Source organism: Anabrus simplex, chromosome 4, assembly GCF_040414725.1.
Source record: "Anabrus simplex isolate iqAnaSimp1 chromosome 4, ASM4041472v1, whole genome shotgun sequence".
Taxonomy (NCBI): Eukaryota; Metazoa; Arthropoda; class Insecta; order Orthoptera; family Tettigoniidae; genus Anabrus; species Anabrus simplex.
Genome location: NC_090268.1, coordinates 307,325,104 through 307,350,357, shown reverse-complemented (window position 1 = coordinate 307,350,357; position 25,254 = coordinate 307,325,104). Strand labels below are relative to the sequence as shown.

The window sequence follows — 25,254 nt, the reverse complement described above, 5'->3', positions numbered from 1 at the left end:
CTCCGGGTACTCCGGTTTTCCCTGTCATACTTCATTCCAGCAACACTCTCCAATATCATTTCATTTCATCTGTCATTCATTAATCATTGCCCCAGAGGAGTGCGACAGACTTCGGCAGCCGGCACAATTCCTATCCTCGCCACTAGATGGGGGCTTCATTCATTCCATTCCTGACCCGGTCGAATGACTGGAAATAGGCTGTGGATTTTCACTAGGTAAACAATTGACAAGGAATCTGCAACTTGGGCAACAGCGCTAAATGCAGCCCTGAGTGACTGATAACAAAGCAATAAAGTCCAATTTACTACCGTTCTTGCACTACAACTGTAGGCTGCTAAGGCAGTAATTGCCCACCCAGGCCAGCATTTGATGACACTAAAGCAACTGTTACTCCTTAGTAACACCCATTAACGTAAGCAATTTAAGCGTGAGTATGTATAGTGGGTGTGTACGGGGACATTTTGGTACCGCTGTCTGCGGTCAGACAGTTGATGAGTCCGCCTCATGTAACAGGCCGGGTGAGAACGTTACAGAAGTAGCTCGAAGTGATTTCCGCTGGTACGGGAAAGACAACTCAACACGATGAGCATTCTCGTCCAACTCTGATAAACTGTAATTAACAAACGGCATTAGTGTATTGGACCAATCTTCTTTTTTTTATGCTAGGGGCTTTACGTCGCACCGACACAGATAGGTCTTATGGCGACGATGGGATAGGAAAGGCTTAGGAGTTGGAAGGAAGCGGCCGTGGCCTTAATTAAGGTACAGCCCCAGCATTTGCCTGGTGTGAAAATGGGAAACCACGGAAAACCATTTTCAGGGCTGCCGATAGTGGGATTCGAACCTACTATCTCCCGGATGCAAGCCCACAGCCGCGCGCCTCTACGCGCACGGCCAACTCGCCCGGTGGACCAATCTTCTTGACCTATGTGGAATGTGTGTGTACTGTGTAGCCCATTGCAATTGCTATTACATCAAGCGCATAAACTTCCTGAGGAGCTTTGTTGGCGATTATTAACCGAGGAAGGGTTGGTAAAGAACAAGTTATAAATTACTGTAATTCAAACGTAGAGAATTTATCCGCATGCCGTGTTAATCTACCTTCGAACTTCAGCAATATTCTGCGCCGACTTGTTAGTACTTCAGTTGCTTGCGTGGTTGAAGTTGCTAATTCGCATTACGAAGTTTACCAAGCTTCGATACTAGAGAGCCTAGTGCTAATTAAAACGTGAGCAGACAGTACTCAGCACGATGTCCTAAAAAAAAAAAAAAAAAAAAAAAACAATAAGATGATTCAGGTCCGCAATACACAATCTGATCTAAAGTGTCAGGACATCTACTCGAAACTGTCCTCTAAGCCCAACAGTGTACATTAATATGGGGTCCCACCCTAGGCCTTTCATTACAGCTCGAAACTCTGCAGGAAAGACTGTTCATCACATGTCAATCGTCAATTTCGAAGTTCTGTTTTACTCTATGCCTACTAGATAGCGGAGCAAGCTCTCTCTTGGCCGACTACATTCTAGCTCGTTGATATCACCAGAGATCTTTAACCCGCCGACCTCATGCGACATGGGGTGTCGAATGGACTATTTTCTGTCCGTCAAAAATGCAACTATCCCTGCCGAGTTTGAACCCGCGATCCGGAGGCCAACAATATACAGTACGTCTTTCTGAATGTGGTTATTCCCGCATTCATTCACATTCATTTTTAATACTGTTCTAGGGTACCCCCTTCAATCCCAGCCTAAAAATAACGGGATTTAGATATACCACTACAGATATCAACGTAACTCAAGACTGGTGTACAGTGACCACAACGTCTGAAAAAATGAGTTATAAAATCTTGTTCATAACTGCTGGGTCTGCTAATTTTGGGGGCAGAAGAACTGCGGGTTTTTTCCAAGGCACTATGGAGTGGTGCAAGCTGTGAAGAATGTGTATGGAGGAGATATGGAGGGAAGAGAGGACTCACGTCTAGTCTTACACGCTATCATTGCCAAAGTAATATTACCATCTACCGGTACTTAGTATAGGCTCGCTAGCTAGTCTACAAAATTCGCCTGCTTTGCAGCCGTTGTCAAATTACGAAATATTTCTGAAGTCTAGCAACCACTGAGACCCAGACAGAATGTTCTTTCTCTGAAATATTACTCAATCTGTTCTTAATCCTTGTCATCGTACAGCTCAGCAAAATATGAGTACTGGTAAAGCTATGCACGGTTACGACTAAACACGTTAGCGTCACTTACCTGAAAGGTATCTTCTTTTTTTTGTTTTTTTTGTTTTTTTTGTTTTTTGCTGTACAATGTGACTGCGCCAAAATGCTTGTGCGCCAGACAAACAATAGTCGGCTTTCAATGTAGGCTGGCAATGATCTAGGTGGAGAATATTATTCCATCCCGCTTCCTACTGAACTGTAAAAAAAAACTTTAGTGGATCTCTGACAAACGTGTTGGTAAAGGTGGAAGAATGTGTCGTCTCTTTCCGTAAATTGGCTGACGCAAACTGTTTTGTATCCGAGAAGTGTGATTACTGACGATCTTCTTGCTCCATCCTAGTTAATAGCTCTAATAGAAATTATTTACGAAAGTTTTACGTGTAATGTCCATCAATACCACCTCTTTTACACGATGCGCCAACTATTTGACGTATTAAAATTCTCTCGTTGGTTCCATGGTTGTGGCTAACATCCTCATTTACTTGGATTAAGTCCTGAGTAGTTATTATTTTAACCCTACAAGATTTATTGTACATCGCCACCTGACACACTCTCGATTAGATCCTAGAGCGACCCAACTGATGTTTATTATTGACCCTGTTGTCAGTACTATTACCAACATAACTTCCCTTTTCGTAATCTGCGAGTAGCTCGTGATATATAAACATTGTGGCACTATCACACTGTTGCGCGGTGACATTGTGGTGTAGAAACATTCCAAACTGAAGGGATGGCAATAGCACCTCAGTGATGCTGTTGTGCAGTGTTACATATGCACTGCCTGGTTACTGAAGTTTACATGCCACAATACAGAAAAAATGATTGATTTCTTGATGTCATGTGGCCCACGGAGAGACCTGGTGCGGGTATTTCTAGTAGATGTCCATGAGCGACTTGCGCATGTAGGTGTGAGAGGGTTATGATGATGATAAGATAGGGAGAGGGTGAAATCCGGTGTAGATATACTATACTATAACTTACTCCTGCCGAATAAAACCAAGGGTCTGCTCAAGACTGTACGTCCCCAACCGACGAACGAATCATCATCAACAGCACCATATGCCCTCATTCTATATGAACACTGCAGAAAGTTTTAGAATTGAACCCAGACTTTTAGCACGCAATCTAGCAATTAGAAATGTTATACCCTCCCGGCCAATCTTCTCATGGTGAAAACATTTTCCACCAACGGGACTCGAACCGGCTAACCACGGTGTCGGACCATAGAGACGTAACGCCTAACCGATCACAGCCACGAGGCGGGCAGAAAAGATGATAAGCAATACCTACCTTATACGTACCTGAACGAGGATAAATTGTACCTCTAGAAACTGAAAGTCGAGAACATAAGCAACCTTTTGAAAGTAAGTATTTCAATCTAAATGTGTCAATATATCTAGAGAACTCCCAGCATTAACAATTATGGCCTGGGTTACAGAGCAATAAATCTACACCATTTGAACTACCAGAACTTATGAATGCCAATAAGTCAGTCAGAATATTTATGAGTTTTTCTGGCTCATCCACGAATATATTATACGATTATTATGGAATTAAATACGAAAACACAATAGTTATCGACTTGAATTCTTTTTAATTCAACAAGAAAGAAGTAAAGGACACAACTCGACAGTCCAGCAACCATACATTGCTTAAGAACACCAAATCAATGTATGAAAACCCCACTCCAGTTCAGTATATTCCTGGGCCTTTTTTGTTATGTTTACCGTCCTATATTGCAATACCCTATCTTCACTTTGACAAAAGTTATTTATAAGACACTTGGAGAAAAATTGGCAGGAACATGCATATCTGTCTTGGTTACTTTGAATTATGTATATACTTCGTACCAAAAGATAAAAGCAAGGCACCTTCAATTCAACGCCGTCAAATAAATAGCAATATAAACCCGTAGTTACACAGGATCAAAGAGTCCACTAGAAGATATAAGTAAATTATAACGTTTTTTTACTTACCTTTATTCATTACCAAAGAAGTTCCACCCATTCTTAAACAAAATGGAGAAAGTGAGTGTAACCAGCATGGTGAAACATAAATTCAACGTTTTTTTCTGAGGACCAAATAAATTATATCTTCAATTTTTTAAAATCTTAAATTAGAAACAGAGATTACAAAAAGCTCCGTTTGAGCTCCTGAAAGAAGAAATATCGACCCACCGAACATAAAACTATATTTATACCAAAACTGTCAGATTTACCGTAAAATGAGTGGTCGCCGAAATTTCCGGCGAAAGAAATTTCGTAAATTGGCGACAATCTAAGGCCTTCGAAGTAACGACGTTACGGCGTAGTCTGTGGTTCGCAGGATAGCGAGCTGCCCTTGTGTCACGCGATCGTCATCATCATCATCATCGCGACCATCATCACACAGTCATCATGATTACTTACTTATAAGTTTTAAACAGTGAGTCACTAAGGGAAGAACTTCGAATGCCTCTAAATAAAATCAACTGTATGTTATAAATGGGGAAGACATGTCAAATAACTAAATTGCTGTTCGAAATTCAGCAAAACGGATTACATTAGTATCATATATGTAACGAAGAGGCGAAAATAGCACACGTTTTCATGCGAACGTGTTAAGCGAAGAATTGGAAGTACAGTGATATTAGTCATTTGAAATAATTGTATAAAAGATACGAGCGTGGAGGATAGGGTATATTTTAACAAAACCATTATAAACTGCGGCTGTGTAGTACGAGTTCGAAGATGGTGACATATTGCTGCAGTATATTTTTGTGCTAGAGTCCAGGGCCGAACAAATCAGGAAAAAATCTGAGCCGGCAAAAAATTTTTAGGAGTCATGCATATAAACATCGTTCACTTGCTACTTCTATAGTATTAACCAGTTCAATCTCATCGCCTTTAGCCGTTACGACTGCTTCTCATTCGCACTTTATTTAACCCTACAAGATTTATTTGTACATCGCCACCTGACACACACAACTGACCCTGTTGTCAGTACTATTACCAACAAAACTTTCCTTTTCGTAATTTGCGAGTAGCTCCTGATGTATAAGCATTGTGGCGCTGTCAGACAGTTGCGCAATGACACTGTGGTATGCTTTGCATGGAAACTAGTAGTCTATTGACTTAGGCGGTTCAAAATCTTCTATGCTTGGGCCATTCATACTGATCTTTAGGCGATTCTTTTACCGGTTGGCAGTGAAGATCTTGACTCATTTTTCTGTATAGATTCATAGTACTATATAAACCCCCTTTCACATGATGCTGTTGACGTTAGAAGATGTGTAACAATGCTGATGAGTTCCGGGGAAAGGGCTTGGGCAAGTAGATCATGTAGTGCTAGTTTCAGTCCAATTACTTTAAACTCATCCTGTTCATCCATTAAGGCTTTCCGCGTCTTTTCTCTTCTTCTTATTCTTTTTCTTCTGATGCTGATGCTGCCAGTTTCGACTTGAAGCGAGCAGCCAGTAAATTCAGCCCTTCATTACCAAAATCTTCAAGAGTAGTTCCTGTTAGCCACCTCAAGCCTTCGATTCTAGTCACAGTTCAGTTGCAGCCGATTCTTATAACCGTTTATAAACCTCTGTCTTTTGATACCTTAGATATGACGGGTAACAACAAGAAGAGAAACAAGATTAAGATTAATTTTACTGTAAGACTTTTTTTTAAACGCCGCCAAATGTTTATATGCCAACTTTCCCAGAGTGGAAAGAAATCCCGAAAATGTTGTGTTGCCCCCAGACTTGAATTTAGCAGTCCGAAAACTTTAGACGTCTATATACCTTTATTTTCGTCGTCGTGGCGATCGGGCACGTGGTACATTTCCAGCCATGCAATAGTCGTCAAATTCCTTAATAATGAGGGAGAGGGAGGCGACACAATCATAGCTGTAGAAAACAACAACATGCATCTTTTTAAAAAATAGTATTTATTGTAAACTTGCTATTTTAAGAAATTCTATTAGTGGTTGAATGTAAGCAGCCAACCTGGAGTCTAGGGCAATGAAAGTACTTTACACCAATTCCATTTTAGTGTTTATTATGACACTAAAATTATCTTGTGCATCTGAATGTAGATTAAGTTGCTGTCACATCTTTCAAACAAGTGTACTGGCTTGATTGTTCTCAATGTACAAAAAATGATGAAGTATAATGTTCTGCCTGCCAAATGACGTTGCAAACGAGACAATTCAACTGCCGTCCCTTATATCGACCTAATCGATGTATTTGCACAGTTACTACGATGTTTAATGACTAGTTACTTTGTTAATCACTCAAAAATGCTCGCCGAGAGCAGGCAGTTGGCTGCTCGTTAACAGAAAAAAATTAAAAGTAGAGTGTGTTTCAATGTTATGTTAAATGTGCATTATATAATCTTACCCTATTAACAACTAATATGAAATACGGGTAAATACTGTCGGCAAATGAGTTTTAACTTAAGCATAAAACATGAAAACATACTAAAATCCGCCCCTAACCAACATTTCACCAGCAATGGCTGAGCAACATACAGCTTACCTTGGGCTCGGTGACAGTCTTTATCTTCTTGGCTGGTGGAGGCGTTGCCGACTCGCTGTCGTCCGCACTCTCGCCAGTCGCCGCCGTTGCAGTCACTTTGGCCTGCTCAACCTTGATGGGCGAAGGCGCCGTGGGAGCAGCCGCCGCCGTCGACGACACTGTAGGAGGACCTGGAGCATTGGGCGCAACGGCAGGGGGTGGCCCAGGTCCCGAGGATACCGGGAACACCACTCGCTGTTGCTGTGGTAATTGCACCTGTTGTTGCGGCGGTGGCTGAGGCACCACTATAGTCTGTGACACCGGCACTGACGCCACCGTCGCCGTCACTGCCGTCGAAGTTCGCACAACACCGTTCACATCCGGACCGGCAGCAGCACTGGCAGGCGCCGGGGAAGGCGCAGGGGAAGAAGGCGGCGGCTTCGACACAGCCTTGTCCCCACCGTGCTTGTCCCTAGCTTTGTCCCTGCGGTGCCCACTCGAGGCCCGCTTACTACTCCCCCCACTGCCACTACTGAGTGCCCCACCCCCATTGTTCGACACCGGCGGTGGGTGCTTGTTACCCTTGCTACCATCCCCAGCGCCAGCCTCACCGCCGTTCTGTTCACCGGGTTTTACTATTTCGTGTTTCGCTTCGGAGGTTTTCGTACCCGGTTTGGTCCGCTTAATCTTCATCTTCAAACCTTTGTCCTGCACTGTGGCCGAATGCTCCACGGCCATTTTCCCACTCTTGCTACCGGCGCCGCTCGCCGCTGAAGACATTCCCGCCGCGTTGTTGGCGGTGGCGCCGCCAATGGTGCCCACCCCCGCCGCCGCTCCCCCACTTTTCTCGTTCGTCTTCTCTATATCAGCATCCAAGTCTATGATGAGGTCGCCGATCCCAATATCCCACTCATTATCGTCGTACTCGAAGTTGGAGGCTGCCGGATCCGCCTTCGCCGCCGTCCTGGGGTCTGCCACCTTAGCTCGGTGGCCGCCGTCCAGCGGGCTGTCTCTCATTGGGGCAGCCATCCGCAGAGCCGGGTCCGTGGCGAGCCGTGGTGTGAGGGTTGCCCAGGCCCGCACGGCCCACCGGCCTCCGACATCTTAGCCCCTGTAAGAGGAGAAGAGTCCGCATATAGATACCCAAATAACCATAAGGAAACAGCAATTTCGTATTTATTACTAGTAAATGAAATACAATCTGACCTGCATTTAACGGAACCTTTATAAGGATATATTCTGCGAGTTCCACGAAACTTCTTTACAGATATCTGTAAACCAATAGTTCCCAAACTTTTCCAGCTGGCACCCCACTTCGTATGCTCTGCAGATACCATGAGCCCTACCCCCATACCGTTATTACAAATATGTTTTTTTCTCAGAAACATTTATATTTGATAATATTGTGGAATAAATGAGAGGATTTCAAGTTCATAACAGTGCAGTAACTAAATTTAACAAAATCTAGGATGTGTGGCTGAAACAAGGATGCAAACTGAAATATATGAAAATCATAACAAACTGTTGTCTGAAGTACAAAGTGTTGGTCAGAAGTGAAGTTTAAATAGACATGTAACTATAGCCTGTGTCAAGTGGGAAGCTGTTACCGTTGCGGTCGTTTTTATGAAGTAAAAATATTTTGGCTTGGCGCTCAAGTGATATTTCCGTGGAAAGCAGCGCGTTGAGAGGGTGGGATAACGTGACAGCATAGCAGCCGCTTCGGTGAGCAATTTCTGAGGAACCTCATCAGGCCAAAACGCTTCCCATTTGACATAAACTATTAAATAATTAACTATTATTACCACTCACATTAATTTACCTTTAAATATGTACCTTTAATTGAAACTGTGCATCAGTACTTAAGACACCTAGATACTGAAACAAACCTTACAACATGTATCCACTGGGAAATATTGTATGTATATTGATTTATCTGTTTTTCAGGTCACATATTTCTGTTTTCTTTTCAGTAAGGTGTCTGTCCTTGTACATCTCTTGCGCCCCGCACTTTGGGAACCGGTGCTGTAGGACAGTTAACCTATGTTGTTAAGTTCCAATCCATTAAGGAAGCACGAAAGGATATTGCTCATGGGTTATATTAGTTTCGGCTCTAAAATGTTATTCTAAAGAGTGAGCCGAATACATACATACATACATACATACATACATACATACATACATACATACATACATACATACAAAGGGCACTAGGAAAGTTATCAAATACGCCAAAACGGTTGGCTGGACACCCCTGTTATGGTGAGGGATGAAAAGAGGGGTGAATACCGGTCTAGAAGACAGCAAGGCGCGACCTTCACAACAGTTATTACCAAACAGTGGGATTGAAGTTAAGATCAGTGTGGTCTAAAGGTGAATATCGCGCAATTATCCGCTACAATGTCGCTCGTGGATTAACTGTTGACCAGTGCGTGGAGGAAATGACTCCTGTGTTGGGGAAAGACTGTCCACATCGGACAACAATATTTTCCGCTGGTACAAAAACTTCCAGAAGGGAAATTTTGGGATTGAAGACGATCCTCGTTCTGGGTGACCGTCTGAATCAGTGACTGAGGAAAACATTGAAGCTGTGAGGAAAATGTTGCAGCAAGAGAGGCGGTTGACATATCGGCAGGTAGAAGAGACCCTCCACATCCCTGCACCAGCTATTTATTCAATTCTACACGACCATCTCCGTGTTAGAAAGGTTTGTTCCCTTTAGGTGCCCCATTCACTTTCAGAGGAACAAAGGGCACATCGAGTGAAATGGTGCCCAAAAAATGCTAAAACAGTTTGAAAATGGGACTTTGCGTAACGTCAATAGCATCGTTACAGGCTCAACACTTGGCTCTTGCATCACGACAATGCTCCAGCACATCGTACTAATGTAACAATGGATTTTCCTGCCAGATCAGGGTAGACTGTGCTTGATCACCCTCCATACAGTCCTGATCTTACCCCATGTGACTTCGCACTCTTCCCAGAAGTGAAGATGAAGCTGAATGGGCGGCGTTTTGCATCCGTCAAGGAGCTTCTGGCAGCATGGGATCAAGAGTGTGAAAATGTAACCGAAGAAAAGTGGCAGAGTTGGTTCAGTGACTGGTTTCGACGTATGGAGAAGTGTATTGAATGTGGTGGAAATTATTTTGAAAAAGTCTAAAGCGTTCACTCACATTGCAAAACTTTCCTAGTGCACTTTGTACACACACACATATATACATAAGTCAAAGAAGGTTCCTTAAACGAACCTTAACTTCGTCTTCTTCTTCTTCTTCTTCTTCTTCTTCTCCTTCTACCGCTTTTACCACACCTTGTGAGGTCACTAATCAGAGGGGAAAAACAGAAGGGATCTGACACTTCGAAAAATGAAGGTATCAGTCAAAGAAAGACAAGGGCCACGAAGGGCGTGAAAATGAAAGACTCCCTAAGCCTCGATACCTCATACCGTCGGGGTCGGAAAAGTTCAAAAGTTGACCAAGGGAGGTCGGATAAAGTAGATGGACGTGAAGAGCCTGGCACAAATAAGTGGATGCAATGCCAGGACTCAGCTACGGGCCCCGTAGTCCCCCTCCACAAGTTGCTTTACATCGCACCAACACAGATAGGTCTTATGGCGACGATGGAACAGCAAAGGGCTAGGAGTGGGAAGGAAGCGGCCATGGCCTTAATTAAGGTACAGCCCCAGCATTTGCCTGGTGTGAAAATGGGGAAACCATAGAAAACCATCTTCAGGGCTGCCGACAGTAGGTTTCGAACCTACTATCTCCCGAATACTGGATACTTGCCGCACTTAGGCGACTGCAGCTATCGAGCTCGGTGGTTGAAAATCTGTAAGTGTCCATACTGACATTTAACTTATCTGGTGAGAGGATTGAGACCGAAACGCTGTCAAGGTAGTCGTCGACGTATTTTGTGCTTGACTCTTGGTAGTCTTAAGCAGACCCTACACGATCAATAAAACTGTCAGTACCGAAAAATATTGACAGTAATACTGATCGCGTGTGGACTGGAATGATGGAATGAAGGCTAGTACTGAAGCAGATCCGGATTTCCTGATCTGCGAGCGTCAGTACTGAAGAGTGGTGGGGATACTGACAGTTATACTGACCGTGTGAGCGCGCTTGTCATTATTTCTGTCAGTATCAACGGAGCAGCGGTGGACGACAAATGAGTTTCTCACCAAGGCCAAGTAGAGGTGCTTGTGGAACCGTCAAGTAGGCCTTTTGCAAAAGTTTATCGAGCTATATGAAACGCTGCCAGAATAAACGTACTCAACACAATACTTTACATGTTTCCACAACTGCTGTACTGATGGAAACTGGTGACATTATAGCAGAAAACTTTAAATCTTCAAAATTTATACCAGTTGTAAGATACCTCACTGTCACCGCTAATCTCTCTGCCACCGATAAACAGCACCGCGTGTTCGTATTTTGCCTTATTACAAAAGGCTCTACCAATCTTAAAAATTTATACCAGTTGCAAGATACCTCACTGTCACCGTTAATCTCTCTGCCACCGATAAACAGCACTGCATGTTTGTACTTTGCCTTATTACAAAAGGCTCTACCATTCGTAGTAATTTCGCAAAAGTACCCTCACGCATTCGGAGATACCGTAGTTCTGATAATCTTCTGCTTCGGTATATTGTGTTTCCCTCAACACTTCATATGAGAATACTCTTCTCTTTTCCTAAGCCAATCTTTAACCTATCGTTTACGTTTAAAACTGCGTTTCGTGCAATACTAATATGATAGCTACAAAATGCCCGTCTTTTACGATCCATTTTGATAGAATACCGCAATTGCATGTTATAAATCTCATTCCGTAGTGACGGTTATTGACTTTATTTGTAAAGTGAGAATGCCGCAATGGTAAGCTAGTGCACCGGTACTGACCAAAATATTGACAGTAATAATGATCGTGTAAGGTCGCTACAGTATTGATGCGTACTGTCAGTATTATTGACTCAGTATTACTGATCAGTATTACTGACCGTGTAGGGTCTGCTTTATCATTCGCGAAGCGATATCTTTGTGAGCACTCCATCGACAGTTGTTCACAGTCGGAATTGTGGCACTAATGCACAAAATATCTTGATTGCATATTTATTTGAAGTGGGTGATTGCATCAGCATCGTTTGGTTCTTTCAGTGTCATGTTTGGTTGTAAGTTATGTAATTCTCCCGATATTTCTCCCAGCTCAAATTTATGTAGGAAGGTTGGTTTATCAAGTGCTATGGAGTTGATACTATATTGTTCGCAGGATTCCAGTAGACATCTTACGTTTGTTGATGTCAATCAGCATCCCCATACTTCATCTAAGTCCCCAAATAGTAGAGTTGTATATCCTGTTTAGGAAGACGATGTTATGGTTGTTTATATGAACATATGGCACGTAGTTGCTGTCTGTTATGCTGGGTAATGTTTACTCCATCCACATGCTTCTAAACTTGCGAGTTGAGGTAGAAACACAAAATAATGTTTGATGCTCTTTTTAACTATGATAACAACCCCTTCTGAAGCGACTGGATTGTGACGGTCAGACCTAAGAATATTGTAAATGAAAATCCACAGCCTGTTTCCAGTCATTCGACCGGGTCAGGAATGGAATGAATAAAGCCCCCATCTAGCGGCGAGGATAGGAAATGTGACGGCTACCGAAGCCTGTCACACTCCTCTGGGGCAATGATAAATGACTGACAGAGGAAATGAAATGTTAATGGAGAGTGGTGCTGGAATGAAGGATGACAGGGAAAATCGGAGTACCCGGAGAAAAACCTGTCCCGTCTCCGCTTTGACCAGCACAAATATCACATGGAGTGACCGGGATTTGAACCACGGTACCCAGCGGTGAGAGGCCGGCGCGCTGCCGCCTGAGCCACGGAGGCTCTACCTAAGAATGTCATAACCTGGTAATGTGGACTTTTACCCTCAACCAAGTGGGGTTTTGTTATGCAGCCAACAGCTGTCGAGATAAATTCTATTAAGCTACTGCGTTCTGAATGTAACCCATCGGCATTCAATTTAGAAAACCCCTTAAAAGGGAAAAACTAGTATCTGTGTGATGAAATGTTTAATTAGTGTGGTGATAAGGTGATAAGGTGTGTGAAGCTATGTCACTTGGTGGTGCCGAATACTGCGAGTCACTGCTCTTAGCAGCTATGTTAGCCTGTGTGAGGACTCATCTGTCTTGCTAGAGGTGAGTTGAAGTGCTGGTCAGCTGAGACTGCTGGTGACGTTTACGTGTTGACACGATTCCAAGCTATGGTCTGGCTGAGTGGAGCGGATGAATTACGTAATAGGGAAGTTTTCTATGTTCACTATTGGCGGAGGTTGAGGCGTTTTGTCATTACTGCCTTACGGTTCAAGGATCAGGGTGCATGTTATCTGATGATTTCTGAAGCAGTACTTTGTAAGGTGACCCTGACCGCAATTAACAAAGGCGGATTCTGTTTCTTTCGGCTGTTTACATTGGAATAATGGTGATTTCCGTAACATTACGCGCATCTTGGATCGAGAGAAAAATGTTTGTGTGTCAGTGCATTGTGGATGCCAAACATATTTTTTCGTAACTCGACTGTTTAAAATCGCACGCTGGATGCTGGCTATTTGAAATACTGCTTGCGCTTCTTTGTTACTGTTTAATTCAACCAGGCATATTAGCAAAGATCGTTTACCTCTGAATAGAAGTCTGACCTCATTCCTGATTGGAAGATCACGTGCCTTGAGCTCAGAAAACAATTCTTCGCCTGTGGTTGAGAATGGAACGTGTCGGATTATTACTTCGGGCTTTTTACTGGTTGGGTTTTGAAGTATAACTTCATTTCATCCAAGAATTTGGTGACTGAGCGATATAATCATCTGCGGTGGATGTAGTGATTCGTAACATCTTGCTCTCTCTCTCTCTCTGCTGAGATGTGTAATCAACAGATGTTGCAATATTGAGATCTGCAATGATGTGTTGATATTTATTAACTTCGTGCAGGAATATTGGTAGTATGTTCACAGCTATGGGATTCTCTCGGTCTCAGCCGGACACGACTCCACGACATCGCTATCGCCGCAATACGAGGTTCAGTGACCATACTCCGCAATCATCTATATAACATCTGACGAACCGTATTGCAAATCTATTCCTGAGCCTTTTGGGGAATCTTCTACCTGGCACACTAGCAAAGTCAACAGTAACTTAGAAGACAAAATACTGTGTAGTCGACATACTTTGTCCTTGTGGCAGCCTCCGCATGGGGGAAGTTGTAATAATAATAACTGGGTTTAGAGTTTGTGTCTGAAGTGGTTGCACTTTAATCGACCATTCGTTCCAAAACGGTGTACCCATATCATATGTCTATTCGGTTAACCGAGTAATTTCTCTAGGCAAGGGCGGCAGCTATTTTTTGTTTCTTTCTTACTTACTTACTTACTTACTTACTTACTTACTTACTTACTTACTTACTTACATAGCATTGGAATTCGCCATCGTTAGCTTTGTCAACATTCCCTATTACTATGTCATGCACAAGTTTACTTGGTTGCAGTACAGGTTTCGTAGATGATGCTGATAATATTAACGACTGGCCAGTAGTTAAATTGTGACTTACCATCTGTAGTAGTCACAGTAGTAGTTGTTGTTGTTATTGTTGTTGAAATTGCTTCTGAATAGGATGTGGTTGGTTTGAAAACTGGATGTTATTTTTCACAATATGTTGGGTTTGGCGAATATGATATTGAGGTATGTGTTGTCCTGAATTGGGTTGGGTTGGCTACCTCGATAGTTAATTAACGTATGTACAATGATTCGCTGATGCGAGGCCCTGTATTAGAGCTATCTGTACTGTCCATGGTTTGAAAACGAATTTACTTTTTAAACGGGCGGGGGGCTATGTTGAAATGAGACACTTTGTTTGAATATTTAAACGCATGAACACAGATCACGCACACGCAGAGCAGGTCTGACTAATTCGGAGGGAGGTTAGTGGGGAACTTCATTGCGATGTGGTTGTTTGATATTTTATGTTCCGCATGAACTTAAGCAGACGCTTAGACCTCGCAAGCTTCTAAGTTAACGTTTACCTAACATGGTAACCCTTTACTTCACCTGATCCCTGTCATGAGGAGTGACACATTAGATCCTCCTTTCTAAGTACGTACTAGCTGAAAAAATATTCTTATCGGAAATTAAAGCAAGGAAATAAAAGTATGCTTCCAAGTTCTCTTTTAGGCAGTGGCGTTTCCGGGCTAATCGCATACTCACAAGTGCACACCAGAATTGCATAACATGCATGGCATTTATTTTTTTTAAGTAAAGAGCATTCAAGAAAATATGATTCCGAACATGTAAACTGTTTTCAATTTGCGCGCGCTCTTCTCTCAGCTATTGCCACTTCTCACGAGCATGTTGATTGCTGGCAGAATCGCCATGTCAGGTTCACGCAAGGAGTCCTGTGAGTTTGTGGAACCAAAATTGCTACCGGAGAACAGAGGGTAAGGCAGTCTCGTAAAAGGCATTTGGAGTCAAGATGGATGAATTGCGATACGTTTTGCGCATGCGCTTTTGCGAGTTGCAATGGGTGGTGTAGGAAACCTCCACGAAGTCCGAAGAACTTTCATCACCACTGGCTAACGTCAGGGTGCAACACTTCCTGGAGACCCCATTACTCACTCACCCCCAGTCAGGTGCAATTTTCGCACTTGCCGGAGTGAAAAGGTGTGTTAGGGCGAGGCCTTTGCCGCTCTGCTACTGTACTTGACCACGTGCTCGTCTCCTTCGTTTCCAGTACTTTGCCAGCAGAAAGGACCGTAGGGAGGACTTAACCCATCACGTTGTGGTTGTAAACTCTTAGTTGGGGAGTGTCAACGGCTGTAGGAAGTGTAAGTCTGCTCTTCTGTTTATGCGTATATTTTTGTGTGTGAAAGAGAGGAGAGAAAAAGAGAAATGCTGCAGGACACTCATTTGAATAGACTGCGAGCCGCCACTGTTTTTTTACGTGTATTCTATTAAAGGGCTGTAAATAGTGATACAAATACAAGTTGTCTTCTGAAACAAGCACACATCATCAATGAGATATTTATGGAAGATTTCATCATCAGATGTGTGAAAGGAACAGTCACACGGTTTTAGTTTAGCGTGGTTTAGCGGTATGCCGTGCTCCTGGCTGCCGCTCAAGTTATTACGACAATTGTCTGGATTATTGCCCACAACTCGACTACAGCCTTCTAGTCAACTCCGCAGTTAAACTGTCGCTTTGACTAATGGATTTAATTATGTGTAAATGAGGGGAAAATCAGTTCAGTAGGAGTTTTGGAACAGTTTCTTTATCGTAATTCAACAACATACTGTTTACAAGATTTAATTCAACACCTTATTTGGTCAGAATAGCAAATTAGTTACTTAATTTAATTGATATATACCTACCAGATATTGTAATAGGAGTTGAATCATAGCTGAGAAATGATAATGGATGCAGAGATATTCTCACGGAACTGGAGTGTGTATCGTAGAGATAGGATAGGAATGGTAGGAGGGGGAGTATTCATTCTGGTGAAAGAAGAATTTGTAAGCTACGAAAAAAGGATGAAAAACATGAAATTCTGGGTGTAAGGCTCTCCTCCAAAGACAATAGGCAACTTCATGTCTTTGGAGTGTACAGACCGGGAAAGGGTAGTGCTGACGCTGATTCAGAATTATTTGATAAGATAATCAGCTATGTTGGAAATGATATGGAAAGGAATGTGATAGTAGCAGGTGATCTCAATTTACCAAATGTCAACTGGGAAGGTAATGCGAACGACAGGAAGCGTGACCGACAAATGGCAAATAAGTTAATATGGGAAGGGCAGCTGAATCAGAAAGTGATGGAACCAACTAGAGGGAACAATATTTCGGATGTGGTGCTGATAAAACCAGATGAGCTCTATAGAGAAACCGAAGTAATAGATGGTATTAGTGATCACAAAGCTGTTTTTGTCGTAGTTAAAAATAAATGTGAAAGAAAGGAAGGTATTAAAATTAGGACTATTAGGCAGTACCATATGGCTGATAAAACAGGCATGAGGGAGTATTTAAAAAGTAACTATGATCGCTGGAAAATGGTAAATATATATATAACTATATTATAACAGAGTAAAGAGACTAAGAAGGGGGTGCAGACTGGAAAGAAATAAGAGTTAGAAATGGTTATGGAAGTAAGGAGATATTGAAGGAACTTACTAGGAAATTGAATCTAGCAAAGAAGGCAGCTAAGGATAACATGATGGCAAGCATAATTGGTGGTCATACAAATTTTAGTGAAAAGTGGAAGAGTATGTATAGGTACTTTAAGGCAGAAACAGGTTCAAAGAAGGACATTCCAGGAATCGTTAATGAACAAGGGGAGTGTGTATGCGAGGATCTTCAAAAGGCAGAAGTATTCAGTCAGCAGTATGTAAAGATTGTTGGTTACAAGGATAATGTCCAGATAGGGGATGCGAGTAATACTAAAGAAGTATTAAAATTTACCTATAATAAGAATGACATTTACAGTAAGATACAAAATTTGAAAACTAGAAAAGCAGCTGGAATTGATAAGATTTCTGGGGATATACTAAAGGCAATGGGTTGGGATATAGTACCATATCTGAAATACTTATTTGATTATTGTTTGGTTGAAGGAGCTATACCAAATGAATGGAGAGTTGCTCTAGTAGCCCCTGTGTATAAAGGAAAGGGTGATAGACATAATGCTGAAAATTACAGGCCAGTCAGTTTGACATGCATTGTATGTAAGCTTTGGGAAAGCATTCTTTCTGATTATATTAGGCATGTTTGCAAAATTAATAACTGGTTTGACAGAAGGCAGTTTGGGTTTAGGAAAGATTATTCGACTGAAGCTCAACTTGTAGGATCTCAGCAAGATATAGCAGATATCCTGGATTCAGGAGGCCAAATGGACTGTATTGCGGTTGACCTATCGAAGACATTTGATAGGGTAGATCATGGAAGTCTACTGGCAAAAATGAGTGCAATTGGCCTAGAAAAAAGAGTGACTGAATGGGTGGTTATATTTCTAGAAAATAGAACTCAGAGAATTAGAGTAGGCGAAGCTTTATCTGACCCTGTAATAATTAAGAGGGGAATTCCTCAAGGCAGTATTATTGGACCTTTATGTTTTCTTATATATATCAATGATATGTGTAAAGAAGTGGAATCAGAGATAAGGCTGTTTGCAGATGATGTTATTCTGTACAGAGTAATAAATAAGTTACAAGGGCGGCTGCAGAGTGACCTCGATAGTGTTGTGAGATGGACGGTGGGCAACGGTATGATGACAACGGGGTTAAAAGTCAGGTTGTGAGTTTCACAAATAGGAAAAGTCCTCTCAGTTTTAATTACTGCGCTGATGGGGTGAAAGTTCCTTTTGGGGAGCATTGTAAGTACCTACGTGTTAATATAAGAAAATACCTTCATTGGGGTAATCACATAAATATGATTGTTAATAAAGGGTACAGATCTCTGCACATGGTTGTGAGGGTATTTAGGGGTTGTAGTAAGGATGTAAAGGAGAGGGCGTATAAGTCTCTGGTAAGACCCCAACTAGAGTATGATTCCAGTGTATGGGGCCCTCACCAGGATTACTTGATTCAAGAACTGGAAAAAATCCAAAGAAAAGCAGCTCGATTTATTCTGGGTGATTTCCGACAAAAGAGTAGCGTTACAAAAATGTTGCAAAGTTTGGGCTGGGAAGATTTGGGAGAAAGGAGACGAGCTGCTTGATTAAATGGTATGGTCCGAACTGTCAGAGGAGAGATGGCGTGGGAAGGCATCAGTAGACGAATAAGTTTGAGTGGTGTCTTTAAAAGTAGGAAAGATAACAATATGAAGATAAAGTTGGAATTCAAGAGGAAAAATTGGGGCAAATATTCGTTTATAGGAAGGGGAGTTAGGGATTGGAATAACTTACCAAGGTAGATGTTCAATAATTTTCCAATGTATCTGCGACCATTTAAGAAAAGGCTAGGAAAACAACAGATAGGGAATCTGCCACCTGGGCGACTGCCCTAAATTCAGATCAGTAGTGATTGATTGATTGATTGATTGATTTTCTTCTGATATAGCAATAATTGACCACTAACAATGAAGCTGTCGCAGCTGGGCCAGGGCTGTTGCAATCAAAACATTATACAAGGTAATTTGTTATGGTGGACATCGTGGTGATAGTCGTTTACGTGGCTTCTTTTTGGTATTAACGATATACAAAAACCACAAGTACACATGTGCCCCTGACGTAGAACTGCAAAACAACGCATCAAAAGGAAAGTTCAAAATCTTGAATTTCCTCATTATTTCATTTAATAATTTCATATAAAGTTAACACATTACGTTCTAGATATATTTATTTAAATTTTAAACTACTCTTACCTTGTCAGTGATGGATTCAAACCGAAGAGGTCCGGAGATGGGCCATAGAACAGTACACACACTTAACTATATAATACTGCTTCTTCACAATTTTTCATTTAATATTCAAAAGCTGAGATTTGCCGATGGTATTGTTATTTTACGAGTACCTGAGACTGCAGAAGATCTAGAGAAATTGTTGAATGGTACGGAGTCTTGGATAAGAAGTACAAGATGAAAACAAACAAGTCCAAAACAAAAGTAATGTAGCTCAGTCGAACGAAGTTGGGTGATGCAGGTAATATTAGATTAGGAAACGAAGTCTTTAAGGAAAATGAAATGAAATGGCGTATGACTTTTAGTGCCGGGAGTGTCCGAAGACATGTTCGGCTCGCCAGGTGCAGGTCTTTTGATTTGACGCCCGTAGGCGTTCTGCGCGTCGTGGTGAGGATGAAATGTTGATGAAGACGACACATACACCCAGCTCCCGTGCCAGCAAAATTAACCAATGGTGGTTAAAATTCTCGACCCTGCCGGGAATCGAACCCGGGACCCCTCAGACCAAAGGCCATCAGGCTAACCATTTAGCCATGGAGCCGGACAGTTTTAAAGGAAGTAGATGAATACTGTTACTTGAATAGTAAAATAACTAACGATGACAGAAGTAAGGAGGACATAAAATGCAGACTGGCACAAGCAAGGAAGGTCTTTCTTACGAAGAGAAATTTGCTCGTTTCGAACATTGATATAGGATTTTTTTTTTTTTTTTTTTTTTGCTAGGGGCTTTACGTCGCACCGACACAGATAGGTCTTATGGCGACGATGGGATAGGAAAGGCCTAGGAGTTGGAAGGAAGCGGCCGTGGCCTTAATTAAGGTACAGCCCCAGCATTTGCCTGGTGTGAAAATGGGAAACCACGGAAAACCATCTTCAGGGCTGCCGATAGTGGGATTCGAACCTACTATCTCCCGGATGCAAGCTCACAGCCGCGCGCCTCTACGCGCACGGCCAACTCGCCCGGTGATATAGGAATTAGAAAAATGTTTTTGAAGACTTTCGTCTGGAGCATGACATTGTATGGAAGTGAAACATGGACGATAACTCGCTCAGAAAGAAAAGGAATGGAAGTTTTTGAAATGTGGTGTTACAGAAGAATGCTAAAGGTGAGATGGATAGATTGAATCACGAATGAAGAGATGCTGAATCGAATTGGTGAGAGGAGATTGAATTGGCTAAAATTTGACGAGACGAAGAGATAGAATGATAGGATACATCTTAAGACACCCAGGACTTGTTCAGTTGTTTTGGTGATGCTTGTTGTTTATTAAAGGGGGCTAACATCCAAGGTCATCGGCCCTCAGTTTCTTTTTAGGAAAGTGTAGGCGGTAAGAACGGTAGGGGTAGAAGACCACGGTATGAGTATGACAAAGCAGATTAGAACAGATGTAAGATGCGGCAGTTGTACAGAAATGAAAAGGTTAGCACAGGATAGGGTGGCATGCAGTCTGCATCAAACCAGTCTATGGAGTGATGATTCGAACAACAACAACAACAACAACATTCCCAACTGCTAATAAGAAGTAAAGTTTGAGGAACATTTCGGAAACCACTGTCCATTGTTTGTTTTGCTTGTTTGTTACATTTGCAGACTTGCAATACCGGGGAACAGAATCGACGATGGACTACAGATTGAAATTTAATTATATATCGTGCAAATTTTCAGCACTACTATCAATTATAAAATTGTGTCTGAAGTAGTCTTCTATTCTCCGACTTACAATTTTGCCTTGCCGGGAAAAGTAAACATTTAGCAGTTACACAAAACTCATAGTCCTGGGAGGAATTATTTGGGTTTCGAATTGTTTTATTGCTCAAAATCATATGTATTTCAGTCGTTTAAAAATCTTATTAGTCTGACCATTCCACTATTCTAACAGCACAGTTCCATCTTTGTTAGGAATCTTTTTCACATGGTATTGCATGAGTTTTCTCGAAATGGGAGCATTAACCACACGATGAAATGTAATTTCCTTCCCATCGCTGTTTAATTTGGGGCCCGAAATCAGGTTTCAGTTCTTGTAAAAGTATGTTTCTAACGTGCCAGCCAATGAAATATAGTCATGCAAGTTTTATGTTTCGTTAATAACAAAAAAGGGACATATACCACTATTACCACCTTGTCGTCCGCATCCGTAGCGAACGGTTAAAGCAGGGAGCACACTGCTTCCGTTCCGTTCAGTTCAGTTGACCTTGGACATTTGGTTCACGTGCATCAAATGTCCAGCCGCCTGCCTACTGCTTCAGTTCCGCACGCTTCAGCATTTCTCCCCCACCATCCGTTCAGTCGAGCTTGCCCTCACAAGCAAAGTTGACGGAAGACGGAAGGTAGACACCACCTTGCGAGCCTCTGGCGAAGTGTTTTATTTGAGTTCAATGAGTATGATCAATGAAGAACTGCTGACTAAAGTTGTAAAATGACATCCTGATATCATGATATGGCAAGGAGAAGATCAAGTCAATCGGCAAGAAGTGATAATGATGCAGCAACTCTGTCCACGGTTTCTATGCAAAGAAAGAGACCTCTGTGGCCAAGGAGTTGTACAATTTTTTAACTGACAAATATGCAAAAGTGGATAGAAAGCCTGCGGATTGCCGACAAAAAGTTTTATGAAACCGTGGAATAAACAGTGACATATTTTAGTCTCCTGCAACAAACTGAATTTAAATCTAAAATAACTACTCTAGTGACGGAATATGACAGACTGTACACTGACTTGTAGTATTATACAATTCTAATTACTTTGACCATGTAGTATTGTTAAATAAAATATGAAAGGAAATCAACAGTTACTTCATTGTTACTGCTAGTCGCTCAAAAGGTGAAATTGGTTTTCTGAATTTTTTTTTTTTTTTTTTTTTTTTTTTTTTGTAGAACGCTTAGCAACTCAAAAACTTGAGAGAGTAATATTCTGAAATATTTAAAGAAGTTGTGCTCATCAAGTAGCAAGTCCGGAAAGTGAAGGTAATATTCACCACAGTGTTCCCTTTTAAAATGTATTTCAGGTATACAAAATCTTCTCTTTTATATCTTCTTCTTCGCAGTCTATAATTTCTCTGTCTTAGGACAAAGACATTACTACAGGCGCTGTTCCAAGCCGGGTTCACTGACAGCTTCCGAAAGAGACGGAAGGTATGTGCGGCAGACGAACTGATGCGAACTGATACGCGGGAAACTGAACTGAACTGAACCGAGCGGGACGGATGCAATGTGCTCCCTGCCTTAGTGTTATTAGCTGCCATCCTCGGAGGCCCGGGTTCGATTCTCGGTACTGTCAGAAATTTAAGAATGGTTGAAATGGTACATGCAGCTCACCTCTATTGGGGGGGGGGGGTGCCTGAAAAGAGCTGCACCATCTCAGGATGAGGACTCGAGTTTACTTACCACCCTGTCAACCATACAAAAATTAGCTTGTATAATTTGTTTTGCAATAGTCGCGGCCCAGGTGGGGTGGTTCCGTTGTAAGGAGAAATCTCATTAAATGATTGAGAGTAGAGCTTTCCTGTATATAAAACATTTAGTTCCAGTAGTTCGAAAATTTAACGCTGAAAGGTAAGCAGAGTTCACGGAATCTTGCCGTTATAGAAACAGTGGTTTATGTTGGTAATGGAATATAAGAGATGCCAACCTACAAAGGTGTCCGTAGTGACATGGTCGGTCTCTTGCAGATAAATGAAAGTTATGTTAAACCAAAAAGCGTCTGAAGTAACATTCAGCCCGTGTAACAGTATTATTGTCAATATTGTAGCCAAAAAAACAAAAGACGACAGCGTCTTACATTGCCCTTTTAATGGATTCATAGTCTTCATGTTTTGTTTTTTTATTTCATATGGTGTGGACAATCACCTGTCCGCCATGTTTAACTCAAAAATCACACTTGCATGTTTAATAAAGTACGTGCTTCGGTGAAATCTTCAATGGTTCTAGGCATGGAAACTCCTCGCTGTACTACTTTCGTTAATATTGATGCACTGCAGATCGTTTTTGTCCACCGTCACTCGGTTCTTCATTGTTTTTAAGTTTATATTACATCATTTTATTTTATTTAATGTACTTCACTTCACCGAAATAAATGCTTGCACTATACAACATAAATTTGCAAAAAAGGCAGGCAACGAAAGAATAACGAATGCAGACAGCTCATTACTAAACTACAGGTAACAGAAACTGAGCACATTAGCTGAGAATTTGCATTCAGCAAATTTGTTATATTCGCTGTTACAGCAAAACGGATTAAAAGTTGTAGACAATGTCGTAGTATTTATTTTTCATGAACTGTTTTCTGAGAGCGAATTTCCAATGTACAAAATATTTTTTCATGTTTACGGGAGAAATGGAGAATGTATAATTTAATTGCATTGCAATTATAATAATTCATTATAAAACCTCTGTTGTAGAAGTAATATGAAAGAAAGAAAGAAAGAAAGAAAGAAAGAGCGTGGTGCGTGGGTGCGAGGATGTGTGTGTGTTTTTAAATAGCCTCTGTAGAGGACAGCTCTTTTCACACTTTCAGTAGGCACACATTACACTACAGTATGTTTCAACCACTCAGGTTAACGCTTTCTTTATTCCTCCCCTTTCAGTTCCCACCTAGAGCTGACCTTCGCTCATACGTTAGTGTTTGTTTGCCGGAATTTACTTTAAAAAAATAAGGGACTGGCCTCTCAACGGGGTGGTGTGTCCAACACATATTACGGAGGTGCTGGCGACATATAAGAGAAAACACTATTGTAAACTTGTCGTGGAGGCAAGATTCTGTGTTCTCAGCTATACATATCTTCCCATGGGTGGAGGCGACAGAATAACATCCACAGCATCCCCTGCATGTCGTAAGAGGCGACTAAAAGGGGTCTCAGGGGCTCTTAATTTGGTAGTGACCGAGCTCGATACCTGTAGTCGCTTAAGTGCGGCCAGTATCCAGTATTCGGGAGATAGTGGGTTCGAACCCCACTGTCGGCAGCCCTGAAGACGGTATTCCGTGGTTTCCCATTTTCACACCAGGCAAAAGCTGGGGCTGTACCTTAATTAAGGCCACGGACGCTTCCTTCCCACTCCTAGCCCTTCCCTATCCCATCGTTGCTATAAGACTTATCTATGTCAGTGCGACGTAAAGCCAATTGTTTAAAAACAATGTTAGTGTGGGTTGGCTCTTAGTTGAGCCTTGGCACTGGTTCCACTTACTTGTGCCAGGCTCCTTACTTTCATCTATTCTATCCGACCCCCGTTGGTGAAATATCGCTATTTTCCGACCCCGATGGTATTAGGTTAAGACACCTAGGGAGTCTTTCATTTTCACGCCCTTCATGGCTCCTGTCTTTCTTTGGTCGCTACCTTAATTTTTTCGAAGTGTCAGACCCCTTCCATTTTTCTCTCTGATTAGTGTCAATGGAGGATGACTGCCCAGTTGTACTTGCTCTTAAAACAATAATCATCGCCACCTTTCGTTAGGATGAATGTAATGAGTGTAATGACTTACTTTCGTAAAAAATATTATTTCTATTAACGTACCGCAAGGCTGTTCAAGAAACCAGCTCGATTTCAAGCAGAGATCAAACGAATGCGGCTATCTTACGGGGGGACGTTCATAAAATGGTCCAAAATGTCAATTTTCAACGTATTTTTTTATTTAATAGTAGAACTCATTGGCAATAAGTTCCCAACGTTTCAAGGATGAAATCGCATCCGAAGCGCCTGAAAAATAATAATTAAATGTGTGACTCGACCTTCCTGCCACGCCCACTTTTGAAGCATCACTTCAATACTAGCTCATTGAAGAACGATTCCGTTTATTTCTTTCAAGCAAACTTGCACGGGATACATCTATAAGCCTGTGATAAATATTCTTTGGTTTTATAGATCATCTTTGACTGTGTTTCGTATCTTAGAAACAATACCAAACCAGCTGCTTTGTTTATGAAGAAGCAATACATTGTGCACACAGAGCGATACATTTCTACGTTTGCCAAAACTTCCTATGTGTTTTATCCCTTATAATAGTCTACTTTTCCAACCTAAGATCATAATATCATCTACAACTCATCTTTCTCCTTTAGAACACCATGTTTTTCATAGTCCTTCCAAATTAAAAAAAAATCAAAAAATAAATAGAATTTCCTT

The 25,254-nt window shown here is 41.7% G+C and overlaps 1 protein-coding gene across 4 annotated transcripts in view; it reads right to left on the bottom strand.

Moving 5' to 3' along the window:
* Positions 1-25,254, bottom strand: part of sbb (scribbler) — a 364,549-nt gene that overhangs the window by 142,006 nt on the left and 197,289 nt on the right. For all 4 annotated transcript variants that reach the window (XM_067145663.2, XM_067145665.2, XM_067145664.2 and 1 more), the window contains one exon: positions 6,726-7,815. In XM_067145663.2, the coding sequence (XP_067001764.2) occupies positions 6,726-7,733 (1,008 nt within the window). In that variant the 5' untranslated portion in view covers positions 7,734-7,815. The remainder of the gene's footprint in view (positions 1-6,725; positions 7,816-25,254) is intronic.